Below are 22,306 nucleotides of genomic sequence, written 5' to 3' on the forward strand. Positions count from 1 at the left end.
CACTGCTCCATCCCCAATCCACAGCACTTGGCATGTGGGATAATGGGATTGAAATTCTTCCTGGGGTTGCCCTTTCTCAGGGAAGGGCTTTATCTCCCAGTAAACATTTCCTGATGGAGCTTCCCAAGGGCTGGAACATCCCAGAGCACAGAGAAGCGGACATTTCCTCACTTTTCCCTAAGGAATGGTGGATGTCCACCTAATGAATGTTCAAAAAACCCCCTCCTTCCATCCTTCTGGGGTGGGAGAATTCCAGAGATGGGGAATGCTGTTGGATTTCTGATGTGTGCCGCGTTCCTGCTTCCTCCATTTAAACCACGGGAATTTTCCTTTCCAGAAGAAAACCAACGGAGCCCCAAATGGATTTTACGCGGAGATCGACTGGGACAGATATGTGAGTGTCCCCTGGAGCTTCCCTGCTGCTTCCCATGGGGATCCCGGGCTGTTCCCACACTCATTTGGGGCTCTTTGGGTGAAATCAGCTCTGTCCAGACACCAATTCCACCCCTGCAGATCAACCAGAATTCCCAGGAATGAGCTGGCTCTGGAGAGATCCATCCTGGCCCACAGGCTGTTGCAGTTTATCCAGAGAAAACTCTGGATTATAAACAAGGATTAAAACCTTCCCTTCTACAAAACAAATGGTGGAATTTGAGGCACCCTTTACTCTGAGGGCTTGGGCTGTGCAGGAGGAAACACCTGCTCCAGCTTATCAGGAATGAACATTCCTAATTTTCCTGGATTTTCTAATTTTTTTTCTGTGTTTTTTATTTTTTTTTTTCCCCTATCCAGAACTCCCCGGAGCTGGATGAGGAGGGATACAGCATCCGACCCGAGGAACCGGGAGATATCCTTTGGATTTGGCTTTGCCTCTCGGGTTCCGTCCTGAAACGGGAGCTGGGGTTCGCAGGCAGGCTCTTCTCATTTCGTTATTTTTATTATTTATTAGTGATTATTCCTATTTCTTTCCACCTTTGGATTTTCATCTGGAGCTGGCACTCCGCAGATGAAGCTGAATTCCCAAGGGAATTCCCTGAGGTGTTGGGATTGTCTTTGATTGACTGCTGTGGAGTGAGGAGCAGGGAGAATGCTCCATGGAGACCGGGATGTCCATGGTTATCCTGAGGAAAAGGAGGAGCAGGGAGAATGTTCCATGGAGACCGGGATGTCCATGGTTATCCCAGAGAAAAGGAGGAGCAGGGAGAATGCTCCATGGAGACCGGGATGTCCCTGGTTATCCTGAGGAAAAGGAGGAGCAGGGAGGAACTCCTGGCTCTCAGCTCCGCTCCCAGGGAACAGGCACAGGATGAGAGGGAATGGCCTCAAATTCCAGGGCAGGTTTAGGTTGGATATTGGGAAAACATCCTCCTGGAAAAGGCTGGTGAGGCACTGGAGCAGTTGTGGAGTTCCCATCCCTGCAGGGGTTTGAAATCCACAGGGAATGTGGCACTTGGGGACACGGGCCAGCGCTGGGGGACCCGATTGTCTCACAGGGCTTTTCCAAGCTGGACAATTCCATGAAATCCAGGCATGGCCAGACCCCCTGGGCTGGATTTATCCCCTGGCAGCGACAGGCCCAGCACAGGAGCTCCTCCCCCAGTTTGGGGTCAGCATTCCGGGACCACCGAGATCCCCTCTCTCCATCCAGCCAAGCCGGGGATCCCTGAGGAAGGAAAATCCCTTAACTGTGCCCTACCTACCAAAGGAAAGCACTTCTACTCCTCCAGCGAGTCCGAGGAGGAGGAGGAGGCGCACAAGAAGTTCAACATCAAGATCAAGCCCCTGCAGGCCAAGGACGTCCTGCGCAGCGCCGCCACCGTGGACGAGCTCAAGGCCTCCGTAGGCAACATCGCGCTTTCTCCGTCCCCCGTGGTGAGTCCCTGCGCCCTTCCCGCTCCTCCCAGCTCCCGGGAATCCCGCAGGGATCGGCCCAGGCTCGGTGGGAGCTTGGTTGATGGTTTGGAATCCAGCATCGGGGTCCTTCTCCAGGGAGGTGGCTGCGGGTGCTGCTCAGGAGGGTTGGAATGATGTTTCCAGTTTGAAATGTCATAAAAATTCCCTTTCCTGCTCAGAAAAGAGATTGGGATGTTTTATTCCCTGGGGTTTTTTTTTCGTCCCTCTTCGCATTTTTTTCAGTGAGGAAGAATGGGAATTTCAATCCAGGGGAATTTTCGATCATCACCATTCAGGGTCTTGCCCTGATTCCCAAGCCATCTGTGGGATTTTCCACAGGATTTTAGAGGGGTGTTTCCCGCCCTGGAGGTGGATCCGGGTTCCTGGAAGGAAAGGTCGTTTTTCCTTAGTCCAGCTTGGCATAAAGATTGCCCCACTCCGCTTTTCCTGAGGCTTGCTAAGATTCCTGTTGGCTCATCCCATGAAAACGTTGGATTCTGGGATTTCAGGAGGTTTTAGTGTGGCTTTTGATGACTTCCCAGACAAAGCTTTCCATGATTTATAAATAACCTGGTCTGAAGTGTGAATGACTCTCCAAGCCAAACTGAAATAAAATCCCTGTGTTTTGTTTCTGCTTCCCAAACCAGGGAGTTTCTGTTTGTTGGCATCCCAGGATTGGAAATGGCACTTGGATGCTTTGGGAAGCACCAAAAAAAAGGGGGAAAACCCAACCTCAAAATGAACAATTTAATAATGATGATAATAATAGTAATAATATAAATATTAGGAAAACCAAATTCTGGTGGAATGTGCATTTTGCCAAACGTGATTTTTGTCTCCTCTTTTCCGTGGGGTTTTTCCTGCCGGGGTTGGGGGTTTGCCGTTCTTTGGGAAGGGGTGAGGAGGATCCCAGCGTGGGATGGGCTGAGGGATTTGGGTGCTGGGTTGGAGGGGACGCTGCTGTGCCTCGGGGTGATCCCTGGGGCTGCAGCCGGAGCCTCCCTGTGGAATGCGCTCAGGGAAAAGCCCCTGCCAGGCTGGGCAGGAGGATCCCAAATCCGTGCAGCCAAGGGGAGCAGATGGGCTGGGGCGTGGAGCTGCTCTGGATCCTGGCACGGGCCAGGGAAGCACCAGAGCTGCCTGCAGGGATCTGGCATCCGCAGGAATCCCGGGTTTCGCTGCCAGGTCCCTGCCCTCATCCCGGGCTTGTCTTCCCTCCAAACCCGCTGCAGAGCCCTGCTCCTGCACCACATCCCTGCTGGGAGGGAGATCACAAATCCCATGGATTGGGACCTAAAATCCCATCCCATTCCACTGTCCCAGGCTGCTCCAGCCTGGCCTTGGACATCCCCAGGGATCCAGGGGCAGCCCCAGCTTCTCCGGGCAGCCGGTGCCAGGTGCTGTGTCTGTAGTCACCCTCATTCCCAGGGTTCTCATACCAGAACTGCCCTGGGAATTCTGGTGCCTCAGCTGGGAATGGCCAGGGAATGGAATTCTTTCCATAACCTGGCTCAGACCCAACTTTTATATTCCCAAACGCTCCCTGTCCCTCCGGTCTTGCATGTGATGGGTGAAGCTGGAGCACTCCTGTCCCTCTGCTCTGCTGCGTCTTTAACCCGACACAAATCTTCGATTCCTCCTTAGGGAAATAATCCCTCACCTTCTCATCCTCTCTCTTTTTTTTTTTTTTTTTCCTCTCCCTGCCTTCTTTTAGAGGAGAAGTCCGGTAAGAAAAGCCATTTTTATCTCCTGGAATGTTTGAACCCAGCCCTGTGTGCTCTTGTCCTGTGTCTAGAGCTGAGATGTCGAAAGCAAATAGCAAATCCTGCCCTTGTAGAACGGAGTTTAATTTCCTTTATCGCTGGCTTAGAGCATTTTAAAATAGAATGTGTAAAAATAGAGCTGGGCTTGGCTCTGGGGGTGCAGTTTGGGTCCAGGAATGTGCACAAGGTGCCCAAGGGTTTGGTTTTACCTGGATCGAGCACATCCAAAGGTAGGAGAAGGCAGGAAAATCCATCCGTGGGGCCTTGGAGTTTCTCCTAGAGAACTCAGCTTCCAGCGGGGAAATCCTCCCATTTCCCAGGATTTGGGTCGTCCTGGGGGGCTCTCCCAGGGGGACCCATGGGCTGTTGGGGATCGTGGGGTGCTGACCTGTCACTCTCTGACCAGGTGTCTCTTCTCTCCCCTTCTCGCTGACCGCAGCGGCGCAGCCCGGTAAGAGCCCGCTCCTGGGAACGGGAATGGGGTCCTGGGGCACACCGGGGCTCTGGGGTGGGCATGGGGCGTGGGGACAGTGGTGTCACACAACCCACGGTGTCACACACCCGGCGGTGTCACACACCCCACGGTATCACACACCCCACGGTATCACACACCCGACGGTGTCACACACCCAGCAGTGTCACACACCCGGCGGTGTCGCAGAGCCCGTGGTGTCACACACCCCAGGGTGTCACACACCCCGTGGCGTCACACACCCCACAGTGTCACACACCCCACAGTGTCACACAACCCGTGCTGTCACACAACCCGTGCTGTCACACAACCCGTGCTGTCACACAACCCGTGCTGTCACACACCCGGCGGTGTCACACACCCCACGGCAGTGTCACACACCCCACGGCAGTGTCACACACCCCACGGCAGTGTCACACACCCCACGGCAGTGTCACACACCCCACAGCGTCACACACCCCACAGCGTCACACACCCCACAGCGTCACACAACCCATGCTGTCACACACCCTGCGGTGTCACACACCCGGCGGCGTCACACACCCTGCAGTGTCACACACCCGGCGGTGTCACACACCCGGCGGTGTCACACACCCGGCGGTGTCACACACCCCACAGTGTCACACACCCCACAGTGTCACACACCCCACAGTGTCACACACCCCACGGTGTCACCACGGCCACAGCGGCACCTCCGTCACACAAAGGGGTCCCCAAGGATGGGAAGATCTGCGCTGGTTCTGGTTCTGGGACGTCCCCGCTGCCACGGTTGGGAGGGTTTGGGTTGTGCTCCACGAGCCCTTGGCAGTGCTGGTCCCCATTCCCAGAGGGATTTAAAATCCCTGTGGATGTGGCACTGGGGACAGCTCCACAGGCAGAGCCGCCAGCCGTGGCTTGGTGCGGCTCACAGCTGCTCTGTAGGGTTTCCTGCAGGGTTTTCTGCTCCCTGGAGTTCAGCCACCTCCAGGAAATGTCACCTCTGCTGGGCTGCTTTGCTCCTGGGGTGCCAAGCACCCGTGTCCCCGTGCATCCCACTTATCCCTGTGTTTCTCCTTCCAGGGGACGATCAAAAGGAATTTATCCAGTGAGTATCTCCTGCAGCCTGTGAAAACCACACTCTGCACCTGCCAGAGGGGTTTGGGAGAGGCGGGGGGGGGAAAGGAGTGAGTTCAATTTGGTTACAAGTGGTCCTGGCAGAGCTGGTGGCTCCCAAAAGTTTTCCTTGGAGAAGGGTGTGGGGGACATCCTTGGGATACCAGTGCAGTTCCCTGGTTTAGCTCTGTGCAGAAATAAATGGGAATTAAAAGCAGGATTTTCCTGCCGGGCTCCGCAGAGCGGGGTGGGTGGGACAGCAGGGGGGTCCGGGGGGACAGGAGGGTGCTCTGGAATGGGAATGACTCTCATCCACGTCTGTCCTGCCCCAGGTGAGGAGATCACGCGGCCCCGGCGCTCCACGCCCACGCCAGACCCCGCCAGGTCAGTGCAGGGTGGGATCATCCAAGCTTCGGGCACCTCATCCTGGTCTGGGTTTGGAACGTCCCCACTGTGCTTGGTGGGAAGCTCGAGGGGTTAGAAGGGATTTCGGGAAGGAATTGTTCCCTGGCAGGGGGAGGAATAGAATTCCCAGAGCAGCTGGGGCTGTCCCTGGATCCCTGGCAGTGCCCAAGGCCAGGCTGGATGGGTTTGGAGCAGCCTGGGACAGTGGGAGCTGTCCCTGCCATGGCTGGGGTGGGATGAGATGAGCTTTAAGGTCCTTTCCATCCCAAAATGGGGATGGATTTTCCAGGATTTTGGCACGACTGAGGGGCTGATGGTGGCTGGGATGCTCAGTGTCCATCCCTGCTCTCCACTGAAAGCTCCAAGGACATTCCCTGTGGGAAGCCACCTTGAGCCTGATCCGTACAGAGAGCTGGCTGAGCCTGGGGGGGATGTATTGATTTAGGACAGCAAACCTGCAGGTTTTTATGGAAAAAAGCCAAATCTCACTGGGAATGTGCCCTGTGCAGCTGCAGGGTTCGACTCAAGGTTGAGCACGGTCCAGATCTCAAGTATTTAATTTTTAAAAATCCTTTTCCACAAAGTTTTGACTAATCCTAAAGCAGCTCAGAGTCCCAGCAGCTCCGTGGTGCTACCGCTCTCCTTCCCCTTTTACCCACCGGGGATCCTGTCTTTGGCCATCCTGGCTGGTCTGGGATAACAAAAACTCCTTGAAACTGTTGGTGTTTGCCCCAAAGACGGGGCTGGAGCACAAACCCGCCCCTCACGGCCTCTCTGTGCTGCTCTCACCCCACAGCAAGAAACCCACCGAGGATCCTGCGGCGCTGGCCCCGCTCTTCGGGCCCCCGCTGGAGTCGGCCTTCGAGGAGCACAAGTTGGATGGTGAGTCTGGGGCCGTGGCGAGCGACTTTGGGGCCGTGGCGAGCGAGTTTGGGGCCGTGGCGAGCGAGTTTGGGGCCGTGGCGGGCAAGTTTGGGGCCGTGGCGAGCGACTTTGGGGCCGTGGCGAGCGACTTTGGGGCCATGGCGGGCGACTTTGGGGCCGTGGCGAGTGAGTTTGGGGCCGTGGCGAGTGAGTTTGGGGCCGTGGCGAGTGAGTTTGGGGCTGTGGCGAGTGAGTTTGGGGCCAGCGTGACTTTTGGGGCCATGGTGAGTGAGTTTTGGGGCTGTGGAGAGTGAGTTTGGGGATGGGGTGAGTGAGTTTTGGGGACAGTGTGACTTTTGGGGCTGTGGCAACTTTGGGGCCAGGGTGTGCGATTTTGGGGCTGTGGCGGGTGAGTTTGGGGCCATGGCAACTTTGGGTCCGTGGCAAGTGACTTTGGGGCTGTGGAGACTTTGGGTCCACGGCGATTTTGGGGCCGTGGCGGGCAACTTTGGGACTATGGCGAGTTTGGAGCCAGGGTGTGCAATTTTGGGGCCAGGGTGACTTTGAGGCCAGGGTGATTTTGGAGCCAGAGTGATTTTGGGGCTACAGCAAGTTTGGGGCCAGGGTACACAATTTTTGGCCTGTGGTGGGTGATTTTGGGGCCAGGATGACTTTGAGCCATGGTGATTTTGGGGCCAGGGTGTGTGATTTTGGGGCCAGGGTGATTTTGGGGCCAGGATGACTTTGAGGCCATGGTGTGTGATTTTAGGGCCAGGATGACCTTGGGCCATGGTGAGTTTGGGGCCAGGGTGTGTGATTTTGGGGCCATGGTGACTTTGGGCCATGGTGATTTTGGGGCCGTGGCAGGTGATTTTGGGGCCAGGATGACTTTGAGGCCATGGTGTGTGATTTTGGGGCCAGGGTGATTTTGAGGCCATGGTGTGTGATTTTGGGGCCATGGTGACTTTGAGCCATGGTGATTTTGGGGCCATGGCAGGTGATTTTGGGGCCAGGATGACTTTAAGCCATGGTGACTTTGGGGCCAGGATGACTTTAAGCCATGGTGACTTTGGGGCCAGGGTGTGTGATTTTGGGGCCAGGGTGACTTTAGGCCATGGTGATTTTGGGGCCAGGGTGATTTTGAGGCCAGGGTGATTTTGGGCCCGTGGCAGGTGATTTTGGGGCCAGGCTGTGTGATTTTGGGGCCAGGGTGATTTTGAGGCCATGGTGTGTGATTTTGGGGCCAGGCTGTGTGATTTTGGGGCCAGGGTGATTTTGAGGCCATGGTGTGTGATTTTGGGGCCAGGGTGACTTTAGGCCATGGTGATTTTGGGGCCAGGGTGACTTTAGGCCATGGTGGCATCTCCTGTCAGGGCCGTGGGAAGGTCCCCAGCCCCAGCAGGGATCCCCACCCCTGGAGGGACCCCAAAGCTGAGTGGATGTGACACTCGGGGACACGCTCGGGGTGGGTGCGATGGGCTCCGAGGCTTTTCCCTGCCCAATTCCCTGATTCCCCGATTCCCAGGCCCCTGCAGGAGGAGGGAACAGCCCAGGCCGGGGTTGAAGGACGGGTTCCAGGCCGGGTTAACTCGGGCTGGGTGGAAACAGAGCAAGTGCTTAAGTCAATTAGTTAATTATGAGGTCTGGGAGAGCTGCTGACAGGGAACAGCTCAGGAATATCACAACTCAGGATTTTCCACTCAAACCATCGCTCTGGAGCAGGGGGGATTCTGGAGCCCTCCATTCCTAGGAAATGCCATCTCAAAAATGCCATTTTTGCCCCTCCTTTAGCACTTTTCTCCTTCCAGGTCTGATTTTTCCCAGCTTTCCCAAAGCGCAGCAGCCTTGCAGGACTTGTTTTCCCCAAAACCAACCCCATCCATGCCCAGAGATCTTTTCCTCCTCTTCCTCCTCCTCCTGGATCCTCCAGGAGCTCAGGGAGAGGCCTCTGCCCCGGTAGCCTCGTTATGTCCCGTCATTAACAACTCCGCTTAATTCTTTTCATCAAAGCAACGTTTGTAAGCGGTTCTCTGCGCAAAAAAAACGCCAAGAAATCCAAATTATACATAAAAATACAATTTTTTTTTCCCTCCCCCTTTATTCCCTGGGAATACAATTTTCATTTTAATACCTGATGGTTTTTTGGGGTTTTTTTTTGTTGTTTTATTTTGGTTTTTTGCATATCCTAAAATTCCAGGCCACTTTTGCCGTCAATACAATGTTTTCCTTCCCACAATCAGCCTCCAAATCCATCCCTGGAATTGTTTAGTTTGTCAAGCAGCATAAGTGTCAAACTAATTGTGCATCCTGCTCCAAAATCAGACAGGATTTTAATTACCCACCATTACAGAACCCCCTGTCTTTAATTAATGAGGTTTCTGTCGCTGTCTGGGCCCTCTTTTCCCAGAGCCTCAGTGTCTCATCTGTGTTTTTGCGTAACTGGAGGAAAATATTTGGGTTTTTCACTTTTAAAATGTCACTTTTCGCTTTTAAATGTTTGTTTTTGATTTTTACAGCTGCTCTGGACCAGCCTGAGATCTGGGGGTCGGTCCAGCCCGCCAACACAAACGTAGAGTCCCCAAAACTTCCGAGACCTTTTCCAACTGGAAGTAAGTGACCACAAAAAATAAATCAATATATCCAGAAATCAGTTCAACTGTTTGAGTTCTCCTCATCCAGGCTGTGTAATTCCATAATATTTTAAATTAAAGGGGTTTTTGGGGTTGTTTTTTTTTTTCCCTTCCCTGCTTTGTTTGGGTTCCAGGGGGGTGGAGGAGCACGTGGGATTGATGAGGGATGGAGGGATGGGATGGATCCTCATCCTGCACTTTCATGCCGCGGTTTCTTGGCTGGAAAAGCTGGAAGCACCAGTTTTTTTCCAGGAAAACATCAGGAAGAGCAGCACAGCCCCGAATCCCTGATTTTATTTGGAGCTTCCCCTCTGCCTGGGGGGGCTAGGGAACCATTTCCTTCCAGAAATGCCCCTGTAAAGCGCTGCTGGTTAATTAGGCGCTGTTAATTAGCCCCAGCATTCCCGATCCCGGATTCACATCCCGGATCTAGGTGGGATGAGCACGGGAGAAAGGCGGAGGCAGCTCCGTGCCTCAGGGAATCCAGGTTTAATTAAAACTCTAATTTAGGGGTTCGAAACAGGAGCGCAGGCTGAGATGTAAAAATTAAAAAAGGGGGCGAAATTCCATCAAACCCAACAAAAAATGACTTCCCACTGCCAGAGGGCTGGGATGGGTGGGATGCTGGGGAGGAATTCCTCCTGGTGAGGAGGGTGTGGGGAGGGATGGGATGAAATTCCCAGCGGCTGCTCCATCCCTGGAAGTGCCCAAGGCCGTTCCCAATCACGCTGGTATTATTGGTATTATTGATATTATTGATATTATTGATATTATTGTTATGGATATTATTGGTATTATTGATATTCCATGGGATGTGCCGCTCTCCAGCTGATCCCGTCCCCTCTCTGTGCTCTGTTCCAGCCCCTCCGCCGCTCCCCCCGAAGAACATCCCGGCCACGCCGCCGCGCACCGGCTCCCCCCTGCCCCCGGCCATCGGTAACAGCCCGGGGGTGGCACCGGGGGACGGGTCTGTCACCAGCCCGGGGGTGGCACCGGGGGACGGGTCTGTCACCAGCCCGGGGGTGGCACCGGGGGACGGGTCTGTCACCAGCCGGGGGTGGCACTGGCAGGGACAGGTCCCATCCCCAGCCCGGGGGTGGCACTGAGGGGACAGGTCCTGTCCAAGCCCGGGGGTGGCACTGAGGGGACAGGTCCTGTCCCAGCCCGGGGGTGGCACTGAGGGGACAGGTCCTGTCCCAGCCCGGGGGTGACACTGAGGGGACAGGTCCTGTCCCAGCCCGGGGGTGACACTGGAGTGGGGGGACAGGTCCCATCCCCACCCCGGGCAGGGACAGGTCCCATCCCCACCCCGGGCAGGGACAGGTCCCCATGGCTGCATTTTGGACACGGATTCGGTCCCTTTGCTTCCCCTCCCCTCGGAATTCAGGGAATTCCAGAGCGGGCTGGCTCGGGAGGGTTTTATATCCTCTCCATTTCCCGCGGGCAGGGACAGCTCCCACTGTCCCAGGCTGCTCCAAACCCCTCCCAGCCTGGCCTGGGACATTTCCAGGGATCCAGGGGCAGCCACGGCTTTGTGGTGTTTTGGTGGATGCTGCAGCAGAAGCAGCACAGAGGTATTTTTGGCTCCCAAGCTGGTCTCACCCCGGTGAAATTAATGTTCTTTACACCATCCCTGCCTCTGGATCAGTCACTCTGGGAATGCAGTGCGGGATTAGCTTTAATATCCCGCTGGAAACTGGGATATATTCCCAGCTCCAGAGCCCTGGAGCAGCCCTGCAAGGCTGTGCTGAGGAAGGAAGAGGGTGGGCAGGCTCTGCCTGTGGCAGGGAGCTGCTCCCGCATTCCCTGCCCCCCAGATTCCTACTGAAAGGTGGGAAAAACCCTCCAGGTAGTGCAGGGATGGGAAATTGTGCTGGGAATGACAACCCGAGGGCAGGGATGGAAAGGTGCTGGATGTAGCCAGAGGACATCAGGTGCTTCCAAGCATATAATTCATGGTGCTGGCTGATGGAAAAGCGGGATTTGGGCAGGGAAGGCAGCGCCCTGGGGATGAATCCTTGGCTGTGAAGAGCTCCCCTGCTGTGTCCATCTCATCTGTGCTCCCATATCCCATTGTCCTGCTTGTGGGAGCAGGGAATGCCGGGCAGGGTGTCCATGTCCATGGAGCCATTCCCAGCAGGGAATGTTGGGCAGGGTGTCCATGTCCATGGAGCCATTCCCAGCAGGGAATGTTGGGCAGGGTGTCCATGTCCATGGAGCCATTCCCAGCAGGGAATGCCGGGCAGGGTGTCCATGTCCATATCCAGCCATTCCCAGCAGGGAATGCCCAGCAGGGTGTCCATGTCCATGGAGCCATTCCCAGCAGGGAATGCTGGGCGGGGTGTCCATGTCCATATCCAGCTGTTTCCAGCAGGGAATGCCGGGCAGGGTGTCCATGTCCATGGAGCCATTCCCAGCAGGGAATGCCGGGCAGGGTGTCCATGTCCATATCCAGCTGTTTCCAGCAGGGAATGCTGGGCAGGGTGTCCATGTCCATCCATATCCAGCCATTCCCAGCAGGGAATGCCCAGCAGGGTGTCCATATCCAGCCATTCCCAGCAGGGAATGTTGGGCAGGGTGTCCATGTCCATATTCAGCTGTTTCAAGCAGGGAATGCCCATCAGGGTGTCCATGTCCATCCATATCCAGCAGGGAATGCTGGGCAGGGTGTCCATATCCAGCTGTTCCCAGCAGGGAATGTTGGGCAGGGTGTCCATGTCCATATCCATCCATATCCAGCCATTCCCAGCAGGGAATGCCCGGCAGGGTGTCCATGTCCATATCCATCCATATCCAGCCATTCCCAGCAGGGAATGCCCGGCAGGGTGTCCATGTCCATCCATATCCAGCCATTCCCAGGAGGGAATGCCAGCTCCCTTGCTGGGCTGTGCCTTGTGTCTGTTCCTGCCTGGTTTAGCAAATCCCTGTTTTATCCCCCCCTCCCACCCCCAATGCACAACCGCGGGTGGATCCCCAAAACAGAGGAGCAGGGATGGGGTGATGCTGCCACAAGGATCCCAGAAGGGCATTTAGGGTTAGGATCTCCCTTCCCTGGATGCAAAACGCTTGGCTGATGGATCTCTGGTGGTTCTGGGGATGTTGGTGTGTGGTGGCTCAGTGAGCAGAGCCCTGAAATCCTGATTTGTGTGCCCTGTAATCCCGATCTGTGCCCTGAAATCCCGATGTGTGTGCCCTGAAATCCCGATGTGTGTGCCCTGAAATCCCGATCTGTGCCCTGAAATCCCAATCTGTGCCCTGAAATCCCAATCTGTGCCCTGAAATCCTGATCTGTGCCCTGAAATCCTGATCTGTGCCCTGAAATCCCGATCTGTGCGCCCTGAAATCCCGATCTGTGCCCTGAAATCCCGATCTGTGTGCCCTGAAATCCTGATCTGTGCCCTGAAATCCTGATCTGTGCCCTGAAATCCCGATCTGTGCCCTGAAATCCCAATCTGTGCCCTGAAATCCCGATGTGTGTGCCCTGAAATCCCGATGTGTGTGCCCTGAAATCCCGATCTGTGTGCCCTGAAATCCCGATCTGTGTGCCCTGAAATCCCGATGTGTGTGCCCTGAAATCCCGATCTGTGTGCCCTGAAATCCCGATCTGTGTGCCCTGAAATCCCGACCTGTGCCCTGAAATCCCGACCTGTGCCCTGAAATCCCAACCTGTGCCCTGAAATCCCAATCTCTTCCTGCTTGTGGCTGGAATACATTCCCTGTGGCTGGAATACTCTCCCCGTGTGCATCCTGTGCTGCATGCCCAGACTCCAGCATGTCTAAATATATATATTTATTACCTGAGTGTTTATAAATATATATAGAGAGCGAGTGGGGCGTGCCAGGGTGCTGACTGCACACCTTTGACATCTGCTGATAATTCTGAGTTGCTGATGAGGATGTGATGCTGTTTAGAGGACAGAAAAAGGCCGTAAATTCAGGGGGAATTTGGGATTCTCGGCTGGCTCGCGGTGCACGCTCCCTCCTCCAGCCTTTGGATCCCGCGGGATTCATTCCATGTCTCACCTGGCTGTGGTGGTGGAAACCTTCTTGCCCATGAATTATATAAATCTAAATAGGAAAAGGTGATTTTAGAGCTTCTCCCGTAGAAGTAGAGCCCGTAGAGAGTAGCGCAGCCCTCTCTTAATGCTCGGTGTAAAATAAACCTCCTCTGACCACAGGAGGGGACCAGGCAGCAGCAGAGCCCAAACGGGACAAACTCCCGTCCATCAATGACTTGGACAGCATTTTTGGCCCCGTGCCGTCCCCCAAATCTGCTGCTGCCACCGCAGAAGACAAGTGGGTCAATTTTTCCGATCAATCCCCGGAAAACGCTCCTCCGGAATTGTCGCCCCGGGAAAAAGCTCCGTCTCCTCCGGCGGCCGCGGGCAGCCCGGCCGAGCATCCCCGCCCGCTGCCCTCGCCGCTGCAGCTGGAAGAAGCTCCCAAGAAGCTTTCCGAGCAGCCCCACCTTAAGGATGATTCCGCCGAGCCCGTCGCCTCTCCTAAAGATTTTGGGCCGGCCCAAAGAGCCACCCCGCCGCCCCCTCCGCCGCCCACCTACCGCGCCGTGGTCTCGTCCCCCGGGCCGGGCGCCGGCACGGGGAGCACCAGCGGTACGTGCTGTGAGCTCGGGTGTGCTTCGCTGTGGCCGTGGTGTGTCCCAGCCAGCCGTGCCGCGCTTCCAGCCTGTGTCCTGCGTCCTTCCCTGCGCTCCCGTGCGGCTCAGAGCTTCCCCCAAAGCTCCCCGGAGCCGCCCATTCTCCCACCCCAAAATCTGGCGCGGGGTTGTTGTTGTTGTTGTTGTTGTTGTTGTGGTCTCCGTGGGAATGGAAATGTTCCAGGAGAATCGTCTGGGTGAGCCTCAGGTGCAGGGTTTGGGTTTTTGGGGTGGTTTTTTAAGCGCATCCTCTCATCCAGGTGATTCACGGGTGTGAACGGCGCTCGGTTCCTGCTGGGATGGGGGGATGCGTTCCGGGGTGAACCTCTCCCGCGGGAGAAGCTCTGCCTGCCTTCACCTGCTTAATTATAACCGCTCATTAGCGCAAACGAGCTGGGGGAGGCTGAGTTTACTCACAGGAGCTGCAGCCTGAGCTTGTTCTTTCAGGGCCTGACGCCGGCTCAGCCCCTGTGCTCCCACCCAAGGTGGTTTTTTGTGGGAATCACCCCACGGAGCCTTGAGGAACCCTCACTGGTGGTGGGATGGGGTGGGGTGTGCAGCCCCCAGCTCCGTATCCAAGCCCTGTCGCCCTCCTCGTGGGAGCCTGGAATTTGTGTCCCTTTCCTGGGGGTTTTGTCACTTCCAGGAGCGTCCCCTGAGTGTGGCTGGTGCTGCAAGTGTGGCTTTGCTTCAGTGCTGGTGGCTTTTCTGTGCTGGCTCGGGGGGTGGGTGGGGTCCCTGTGGGGGCTGCAGGGTCCAGCCTGAGCTGGACCTTCTCCAGGAGCTCCCAGGAGTGGGAAACACCGGGATTCATCCGGGCTCTCCCAGCCCATTCCCTACTGAGCACAGGATGGAGAAGCACCCGGGGCTCTCCACAGATGGATGGATGGATGGATGGATGGATGGATGGATGGATGATGGATGGATGATGGATGATGGATGGATGGATGGATGGATGGATGATGGATGGATGGATGATGGATGATGGATGGATGGATGGATGATGGATGGATGGATGATGGATGGATGGATGGATGGATAGATGGATGGAATCCATGGATGGATGGATGGATGATGGATGGATGATGGATGATGGATGGATGGATGGATGATGGATGGAATCCATGGATGGATGGATGATGGATGGATGGATGATGGATGATGGATGGATGATGGATGGATGGATGATGGATGGATGGATGGATGATGGATGGATGGATAGATGGATGATGGATGGAATCCATGGATGGATGGATGGATGATGGATGGATGATGGATGGATGATGGATGGATGGATGGATGATGGATGGATGATGGATGGATGGATGATGGATGGATGGATGATGGATGGATGATGGATGATGGATGGATGGATGGATGGATGATGGATGTATGATGGATGGATGATGGATGGATGGATGATGGATGGAATCCATGGATGGATGGATGGATGGATGGATGATGGATGGATGGAATCCATGGATGGATGGATGGATGAAGGATGGATGATGGATGGATGGATGGAGCAGCCCCGCTCAGTCTGTCCCAGAGGATGCACATCCCTTCTCCAGGAATTATCTCCTGTCTCAGTCTGGACTGCTTTGCCTCCCTCTGCACCTCGCTGTTCCCAGGGCTGGGAATCCAAAGTGTGGCCACAGCTGCACAAAAAGGGTGCAAACCCTCCAAAAGCTGCGTCAGATCCAGCACCTGCCCCGCTCCTCCTGCCTTCCCAAGGCTCTTTTTTGGGTGCTGTGGAGCAGGGCTCCCCCAGGATCTCCCCCTGCCCTCAGCTCCCCTGGCTGCCACCGGGTCAGGCTCACGCTGGAAGGGTTGGGTTGGAAGAGATCCCAAAGCTCGTCTTGTTCCAACCCCCTTCCAGCACCCCTCGTTGCTCCGAGGCCAGCATTCCAGCAGATTTCACATTCCATGCTGGTTTCCACATGCTGTCAGCTTCTGGTGCAGGAAATACCCATCCCCTGGGTGGAAGCCACAATCTCCCCGGGGCTTTGGCCACAGAACCCGCCCAGGGAGGCTCCATCCTGCGACACTGAGCCCTGCAAGGTCATTTTCCCCTCAGTCTTTCCCATTTTGAAAGGCTTTCATTGGGGGAAGGAAGGAAAAATTCAAACGTTGGTTCCCAAATTAGGCCTTGAAATAAAAGCGGCTTGAATTTTGGAGTTGTGCGAAGGAATGACTGGAATTTATTCCCTTTAATCCAGGCCCTCTCTTGTCTGAGCCTGCTCTCCTTCACCTCTTCTTGTTTCTATAAACCCAGCTTTGATCTCTAGCTCAGATTAAGCAATCACCCAAAAAACATAGGAAATTATTCTCTTGGAAGTGGGAAAACGATGAAGTCGTCAGCTCATCAGTCTGAGCCAAGCACGGAGCTGCTGCACTCCAGGGAAGCTGTCCTGGGCCAGCTATCCTGGGAATGAGCTGGGATCTCCCTCCCATTCCTGCTGCCCTTCACGTCCTGGTGCCACCTCCCTGCGGCTCCAGCTGCTGCTGGAACTCTTCTGGAAGGAATTCCTGTGTGTGGAGCGGAGCAGGCTCCTGGAACCCCCATGAAGCTCCTGTTGCCTTTTCCATTTGATCCCAGGAATTCCCTTTGCAGCAGGGCCAGGGCCCGTGTGAGCCCTGGGATCAGCTCCCCCTCTTTGGGAGACTCTTCCAGAGGCTTGGGAGCTGTGCTGTGCTCCCAGAAATCCCAGAACCTTCCTCTCCCTTCTTTGCTGGGCCAAAGCTTTGCCCTGTGATGAGAATCCCTAATTCCCAGCAGGTTCATCCATCACCCTATCCCTCCTGCCCCTATTTTTTGGGGAAAGCCGTAAAACTCCTCCCGTGCCGACTTTCCGGAGGGAACCGGGCATTGAGCAGCCCCCGCCAGGAATCCACGGGCATCGACCGTTCTGGAACGTTCTGTGCACATCTCTGGGGGTGCTCTGGGGCGGGCAGCAGTGGGGCAGAGCCTGTGGGGCGCTCACAGCTCCCGTTTGTTGCAGGTTCCTCGTCCCCGGCTCGTCCTGGAACGCCGCTGGCCACGTGTGGCACCCCCCCGCCGCCACCGCCCCGACCCCCGTCCCGGCCCAAGCTGCCCCCTGGCAAACCCCCCGTCAGCGATGTGGTACGTGGGGAGGGGCGGGGGGCATTCCCAGGCTGGAATCCCGGGATGGGATGGGCTTTTCCAGGGTTTGTCCAGGGTGGGAATTCCCTGTGGGAAGGGCAGTGCCAGCCTGGTGGTGACAGCCACCACGGGCCAGGGTCAGGGCAGGGGATGGGGTGGGATGGGATGGGATGGGATGGGATGGGATGGGATGGGATGGGATGGGATGGGATGGGATGGGATGGGATGGGATGGGAATGTGCCCCAGGGAAGGGTTGGGGGGCAGTTCCAGCTGTCCCAGGAGCGGTGCCTGGCTCAGGGGGTGCCCAGCCCCTGTCCCGTGTGCCACCCCAGCTGCCTCAGGTAAGCCAGGAGGGTTTTAGGGGTGATGATGAGGGTATAAAATGATAAAATGACTCGTTATTAGACAAATTCTGTTGGATTCTGTTGATTAAATGACCCCAAAAGGATCCCTAAGGACCTGGGGAGCTGGCACCTGCTGGGCACCGCTCCCTTCCCCATGCCCAGCCCATTCCATCCACCCCACAGCCCCTGGAGCTCCCATCCCCGGTGTGGATGGCTGGGAATTCCACACCATGCTGGGGATCACCTCATTTCCCAGCTCCAAGCTCAAATGCCATCAGCATTTTGTCATTTACCCGATGACAGCTCAAATCATTCCCATTTTTCCTCTGGAACACCAGCAGAGCAATCAGGAGGGCCCAGGCAAAATTGTGTTTGTTTGACGCGAACGTTTCCGCGCGGATTTCCCTTTAACTTTGTGTTCTTTTATGTTTCTCTCCAGTCCAGGCCTTTTAGCCCTCCCATCCACTCCTCCAGCCCTCCTCCGATAGCACCTTTAGCCCGTGCTGAAAGTACTTCTTCCATCTCTTCCACCAATTCCCTGAGCGCAGCCACCACTCCCACCGTCGGTAAACACACACAGCGCTGCTGTTCTTTCACCTTTCCTGCGCCCTCGGATCATTCCTGAGGCCTTTGCACTCGCTGGGTCCTTCTCTGGGGTCGGACTCGTTTGTTTTCATCGGGGTTTTAGATGCCAAAAGGGATTCCAGGGGGATCCACTGCCAGGGAAGTTTGTCCAGATGTTGTGGGAAATGGATGTTTGGTGAAAGTCAGGGGAGTTATGATGTAAAATGTGGTTCTGGGGTGTAAAACGGGGCAAAATAAGCTTTTTTTTTGGCAGGGGATGCTTGTGCCTGGAGGGGAGTGGGGCTGGAAGCCAGACCTGGGGGTGCAGGAATATTGAATCTCTTGGAATGTCTTAAATTCCCATTTAGAGCAGTAAGAGGAAAAGGGGTCTCGGAAAAGCCTTTTCCCAGCTTTGGCACGTCCTAGGGCAGAACCAAACTCTGCCCTTTCCTTCTGGAGGCACATCCCGACAAAAAGTGGGGTTTGCCAAAACCCCGGGGCTGAGACGAGGAATGGGAATCGAGTCTGGCTGGCAGCTCCCAGCTCCAGGCGCTGGGTCCCCCCACGCCTCCCTCCTCCCTCCCCTCTGTCCCCTCCCGTCCCCTCTGTCCCTGCTGCCAGCGCTCCCCCTTCCTCCTCCTCCTCCTCCTCCTCCATCCCTGCCACCCCTGGCTGCCGTCCCCCCGCTTCCCGCAGCTCCATCTCCTCCCAGGATCACCTCCCTCCTCTGTCTTCTCTTCCCAAGCCTCTGGAAAAGCCTGGTGGGAGTTCCCGTGCGCTCGGCCACCGCGCTGGCCGCAGCGTTTGTCGCTGCTGTCACCCTGGGGAGCGGTGGCACTGCCACCAAGGAAGGTGACACCGCTGTCCCCGCGCTGCCGGTGGCCCCGAGCCCTCCCAGTGGCTTTGCTGGAGTCTCCGAGCGCGTCTCCATCCTGTTGTTGCTTCACTCTCAGGTGTTGTGGGTGCTCGTCCCTGTTCCGGCTGTCACTGTCACAGCACCTCGCTGGGGAAATGTCACCTGGACAGAAATGTCACCTGCACAGGGAGCTGGGAAATTGTCACCTGGACAGAAATGTCACCCAGACAGGGAACTGGGGAAATGTCACCTGGACAGGGAGCTGGGAAATTGTCACCTGGAGAGAAATGTCACCTGGACAGGGAGCTGGGAAATGTCACCTGGACAGAAATGTCACCTGGACAGGGAGCTGGGAAATGTCACCTGGACAGAAATGTCACCTGGACAGGGAGCTGGGGAAATGTCACCTGGACAGGGAGCTGGGAAATTGTCACCTGGACAGAAATGTCACCTGGACAGGGAGCTGGGAAATGTCACCTGGACAGAAATGTCACCTGGACAGGGAGCTGGGAAATTGTCACCTGGACAGAAATGTCACCTGCACAGCGAGCCCTGTGCCGTGGGCACCGCCGGTGGCACCGCTGGTGGCTCTGAGCAGTGCCTGAGGGCACGGTGGCCACAGGGACACGGCTTTAGGGGAGGGGACAGCCAGGCTGAGGCCAGGCCCGGTGCCAGGGGCTGTGGGAGGCTGGGAGGGCGATGGGAGCGAGCTGAGGGCTGCTCCTGCCACCCGAGCCCAGCCTCTCCCTTTGGATTTCTTTTTTTTCCTCTCATGTGTTTTTTGGGAACAAAAGTTGCTGTTTGGTGATTTAATGAGCTCCCCGTGCTGAGCAGAGGGGCAGAAGTTGGGGTCCCACACCCTCCGTGGAGGTTTCCTGGGAGGAGAGCCAAAATCCGGGCTCTGGGGTCACCCCTGACTGGGGAACTCCAAAGGGGGCAGCCAGGAGGAGCATCCCAGGTTTTGTAGTGTTGCACTTCCAGCTCCATGCACAGGTTATGCTGAGTGGGAAGGGATCAATGGGATCATGGATCCAACTCCTGCCCTGCACAGACCCCCCCAACATTCCCACCCTGGACATCCCTGGGAATGGTGTCCAAATGCTCCTGGAGCTGCTCTGGAGCCTCGGGACCGTTCCCTGGGGATCTGGGCAGTGCCAGCCCTCTCTGGATGAGGAACCTTTCCTGCTGGAATCCAACCTAAACCCTGGGAAAAGCTGTTTGGGGCAGAGGCAGAGAGAGGCGGGGTTTGGGATCTGCATTGTCCCCACCCAGGGTGAGCATCCAGGAAAACCCACAGCAGAGGAGGGAGAACTTCCAATTCCCAAAAGAGGAGGAGCTGGGGTGGGAGGCGTGCAGGGATGGGATCAGGGACCGCTGCAGGTCCCGGGGGGCTGGGACACCCCGATCCAGCCGGGGCTGGAGTCTGTCTCCACCTCATTCCCCGTCTCCCGTTCCCTGCGGCAAAGTCTGATGGAGTTTGTCCGGGAGCACGGGGAGGGATGTTCCATCTCCGTGTCCTCCGTGCTGTTCTGGTGTGCTTTCCTCGTTGGCTGCATGTCAGTCTGGACAATTCCTGGCAGAGCAAGGAGCTGTTTGATTCCCGTGTCGGTGCCTTTTCCGTCATTTCTCTGTCTCTGCGTTGACACGAGTGCGCTGCTTGGTTTCACTTGGGATCCGTGTTTTCATTCTTTTTGTGTTCTTTTTTTTTTCTTCCTTTCTTTTCTTTCTTTCCTTTGCGTTTCTTCTGCTTGTGTTATCAGAGGATGATGCTTTTATTGACAAACTGCCCGCGTTTGAAAGGCGCAGTGAAACGCCGGCAGGTACTGTACTAGCAGGGAAATTTCCAAGATTTTCCAAAGAAATCCGCCTTCGGAGCGGCACCCACCGCTCGCAGCACCTTGCATGACAGTTTCTCAGTGACTCAAAGGACTTGGAGGTGGAAGGTTGGCACCTCCCGAATTCCAAAAGGTTCATTAACAGCTCGAAAAGCTGTTTTCCCCCCACTCACACCCCCCCGATCCCGAGTTATTCCAGCGTGGCGGCTTTGGAGGAGGTGGGAGCGCAGGGTTGTGATGGGAAAGGGAGGACTCCAGCTAGGATCCGCTGCTCTGTGTGTGTGTGTGTGTCCGGTTCTCTGCAAGTGTCGTGTCCTGAGATGCGAGTGCGAACGTGTCACTGTCCCTGGGTGTCACCGCGGCGTGGCACCCGGAGCAGCATCCCGCCGGGAATGCTGAGGAGCGCAGGCACAACCCGCCAGCAGCCGACAAACCTCTTCTACCGTGGCCAAAAAACCAAAACCCCTCCAAAGCGCTCAGCCAGCGGGCAGAACGACTCTTCCATCTGGGCTTCCATAGCTTTGCTTCCCGCTTTGCGTCCCGAGCCAGCGGCCGGTGTCACATCCCTGTCCCTGCACGTGTGACCGCCCCGCAGCGCCTCGCCCCCTCCCCGTAGCGACATTAATGACCTGCTCTGTGACTCACACTGTGTCCTTCTCTCTCCCTCTCCTTAACCTTTCCCATCCCGCTTCAACTCCTGGCCATACAGAGAATGAACAGCCTTCCCTCGTTTGGTTTGACAGAGGAAAGTTTTATTTGACTTTCGAAGGTAAGTAGTGCAAAGCACAGCCGGTAACCGCTCGCTCCCCTCGCTCTCTCGCTCCCGGGGTTCCCTTCCGAGGCTCCATCCAATCCAGCTTTCCAGGCTCCATCCAATCCAGCTTCCCGTGAGGAATGCTATGCCCACTTGGATGGCATCGCCGGTCCCACCGGAATCGCTTTTGGTTTGATTTGTGCCATTTGTCCCGCTGATCTTTTTTCTTTTTACTCGTTGATTTCCTTTGCCAAAAAAAAACCAAACCAAACAAACAAAAAAATAATGCGACCCAAGCAAACAAAAAAAACCCAAAGGAACATTCCGAATATTCCCAGACGGAGGTGAAAACCAGGGAGCGGAGCCGCTTGCACTGCCGAGGAACTTGACTCTGCCAACCAGGACTTCTCCCCCCTCTCGCTCCCCGGAGCGGGCTGGGTGCGGTCGATCCAAACCCAAAAGGTGTCGGATCCCCTCCTCCCATCCCAGATTTGGGCAGGAAAGGCTCCGGGAATGCGCTGGCAGCGCCGGCACCACCCCGGAGCCTCTGCCAGGTTGTGCTGCTGGGGCGCTCGCTCGGAAGTGCCGGAGGATCTTGGGTCGCTCGTGGATGAGGCGCTTTGGGGAGGGGAAAACCTCGGTTTGGGGCCGATGGCGCCTTCTCCGAGCAGTGTCACATCCCAGAGGGACAGAGCTGGAGCGGCCGGTCCTGCCGGGAGAGCCCCGAGGCTTTGGGAGCTCCATCCCGCAGGCACCGAGCCAGCATTTCCCCTGGAAAAGCGGGAGGAAAAGCGGGAGGAAAAGCGGGAGGAAAAGCGGGAGGAAAAGCGGGAGGTTTGCTCGGAGAGGGGAGGGATTCCCTCAAATCCCCAGGGAGCGCCTGGAAGTGGTTGTGGAGCCTGCGGGTCGAGCTGGGGGTGGCTCCGTGTGACATTCCCAAAGTGTTCCCTCCTGAAAAGGAGTGGCCCAGGGTGGCACTGCCCAGCTGGGGATAAAAGGAATGGCCTGGGATGGCACTGGCTGGCATGGGCTGCTCGGGATCACGGAGCAAA

General features: G+C 56.2%; 1 protein-coding gene across 1 annotated transcript in view; it reads left to right on the forward strand.

Annotated features, from left to right (window-relative positions):
* SGIP1 (SH3GL interacting endocytic adaptor 1) overlaps positions 1–22,306 on the forward strand; it is a 51,195-nt gene that overhangs the window by 19,572 nt on the left and 9,317 nt on the right. The window contains exons 5-18 of the mRNA XM_058842720.1: positions 338–394; positions 793–847; positions 1,697–1,872; positions 3,608–3,619; positions 4,096–4,107; positions 5,188–5,212; positions 5,553–5,604; positions 6,422–6,507; positions 9,006–9,098; positions 9,981–10,055; positions 13,298–13,732; positions 16,779–16,900; positions 17,685–17,811; positions 21,210–21,269. Of these exons, the coding sequence (XP_058698703.1) occupies positions 338–394; positions 793–847; positions 1,697–1,872; positions 3,608–3,619; positions 4,096–4,107; positions 5,188–5,212; positions 5,553–5,604; positions 6,422–6,507; positions 9,006–9,098; positions 9,981–10,055; positions 13,298–13,732; positions 16,779–16,900; positions 17,685–17,811; positions 21,210–21,269 (1,387 nt within the window). The remainder of the gene's footprint in view (positions 1–337; positions 395–792; positions 848–1,696; positions 1,873–3,607; positions 3,620–4,095; positions 4,108–5,187; positions 5,213–5,552; positions 5,605–6,421; positions 6,508–9,005; positions 9,099–9,980; positions 10,056–13,297; positions 13,733–16,778; positions 16,901–17,684; positions 17,812–21,209; positions 21,270–22,306) is intronic.

The sequence above is a fragment of the Poecile atricapillus genome, chromosome 7, assembly GCF_030490865.1.
Source record: "Poecile atricapillus isolate bPoeAtr1 chromosome 7, bPoeAtr1.hap1, whole genome shotgun sequence".
Taxonomy (NCBI): Eukaryota; Metazoa; Chordata; class Aves; order Passeriformes; family Paridae; genus Poecile; species Poecile atricapillus.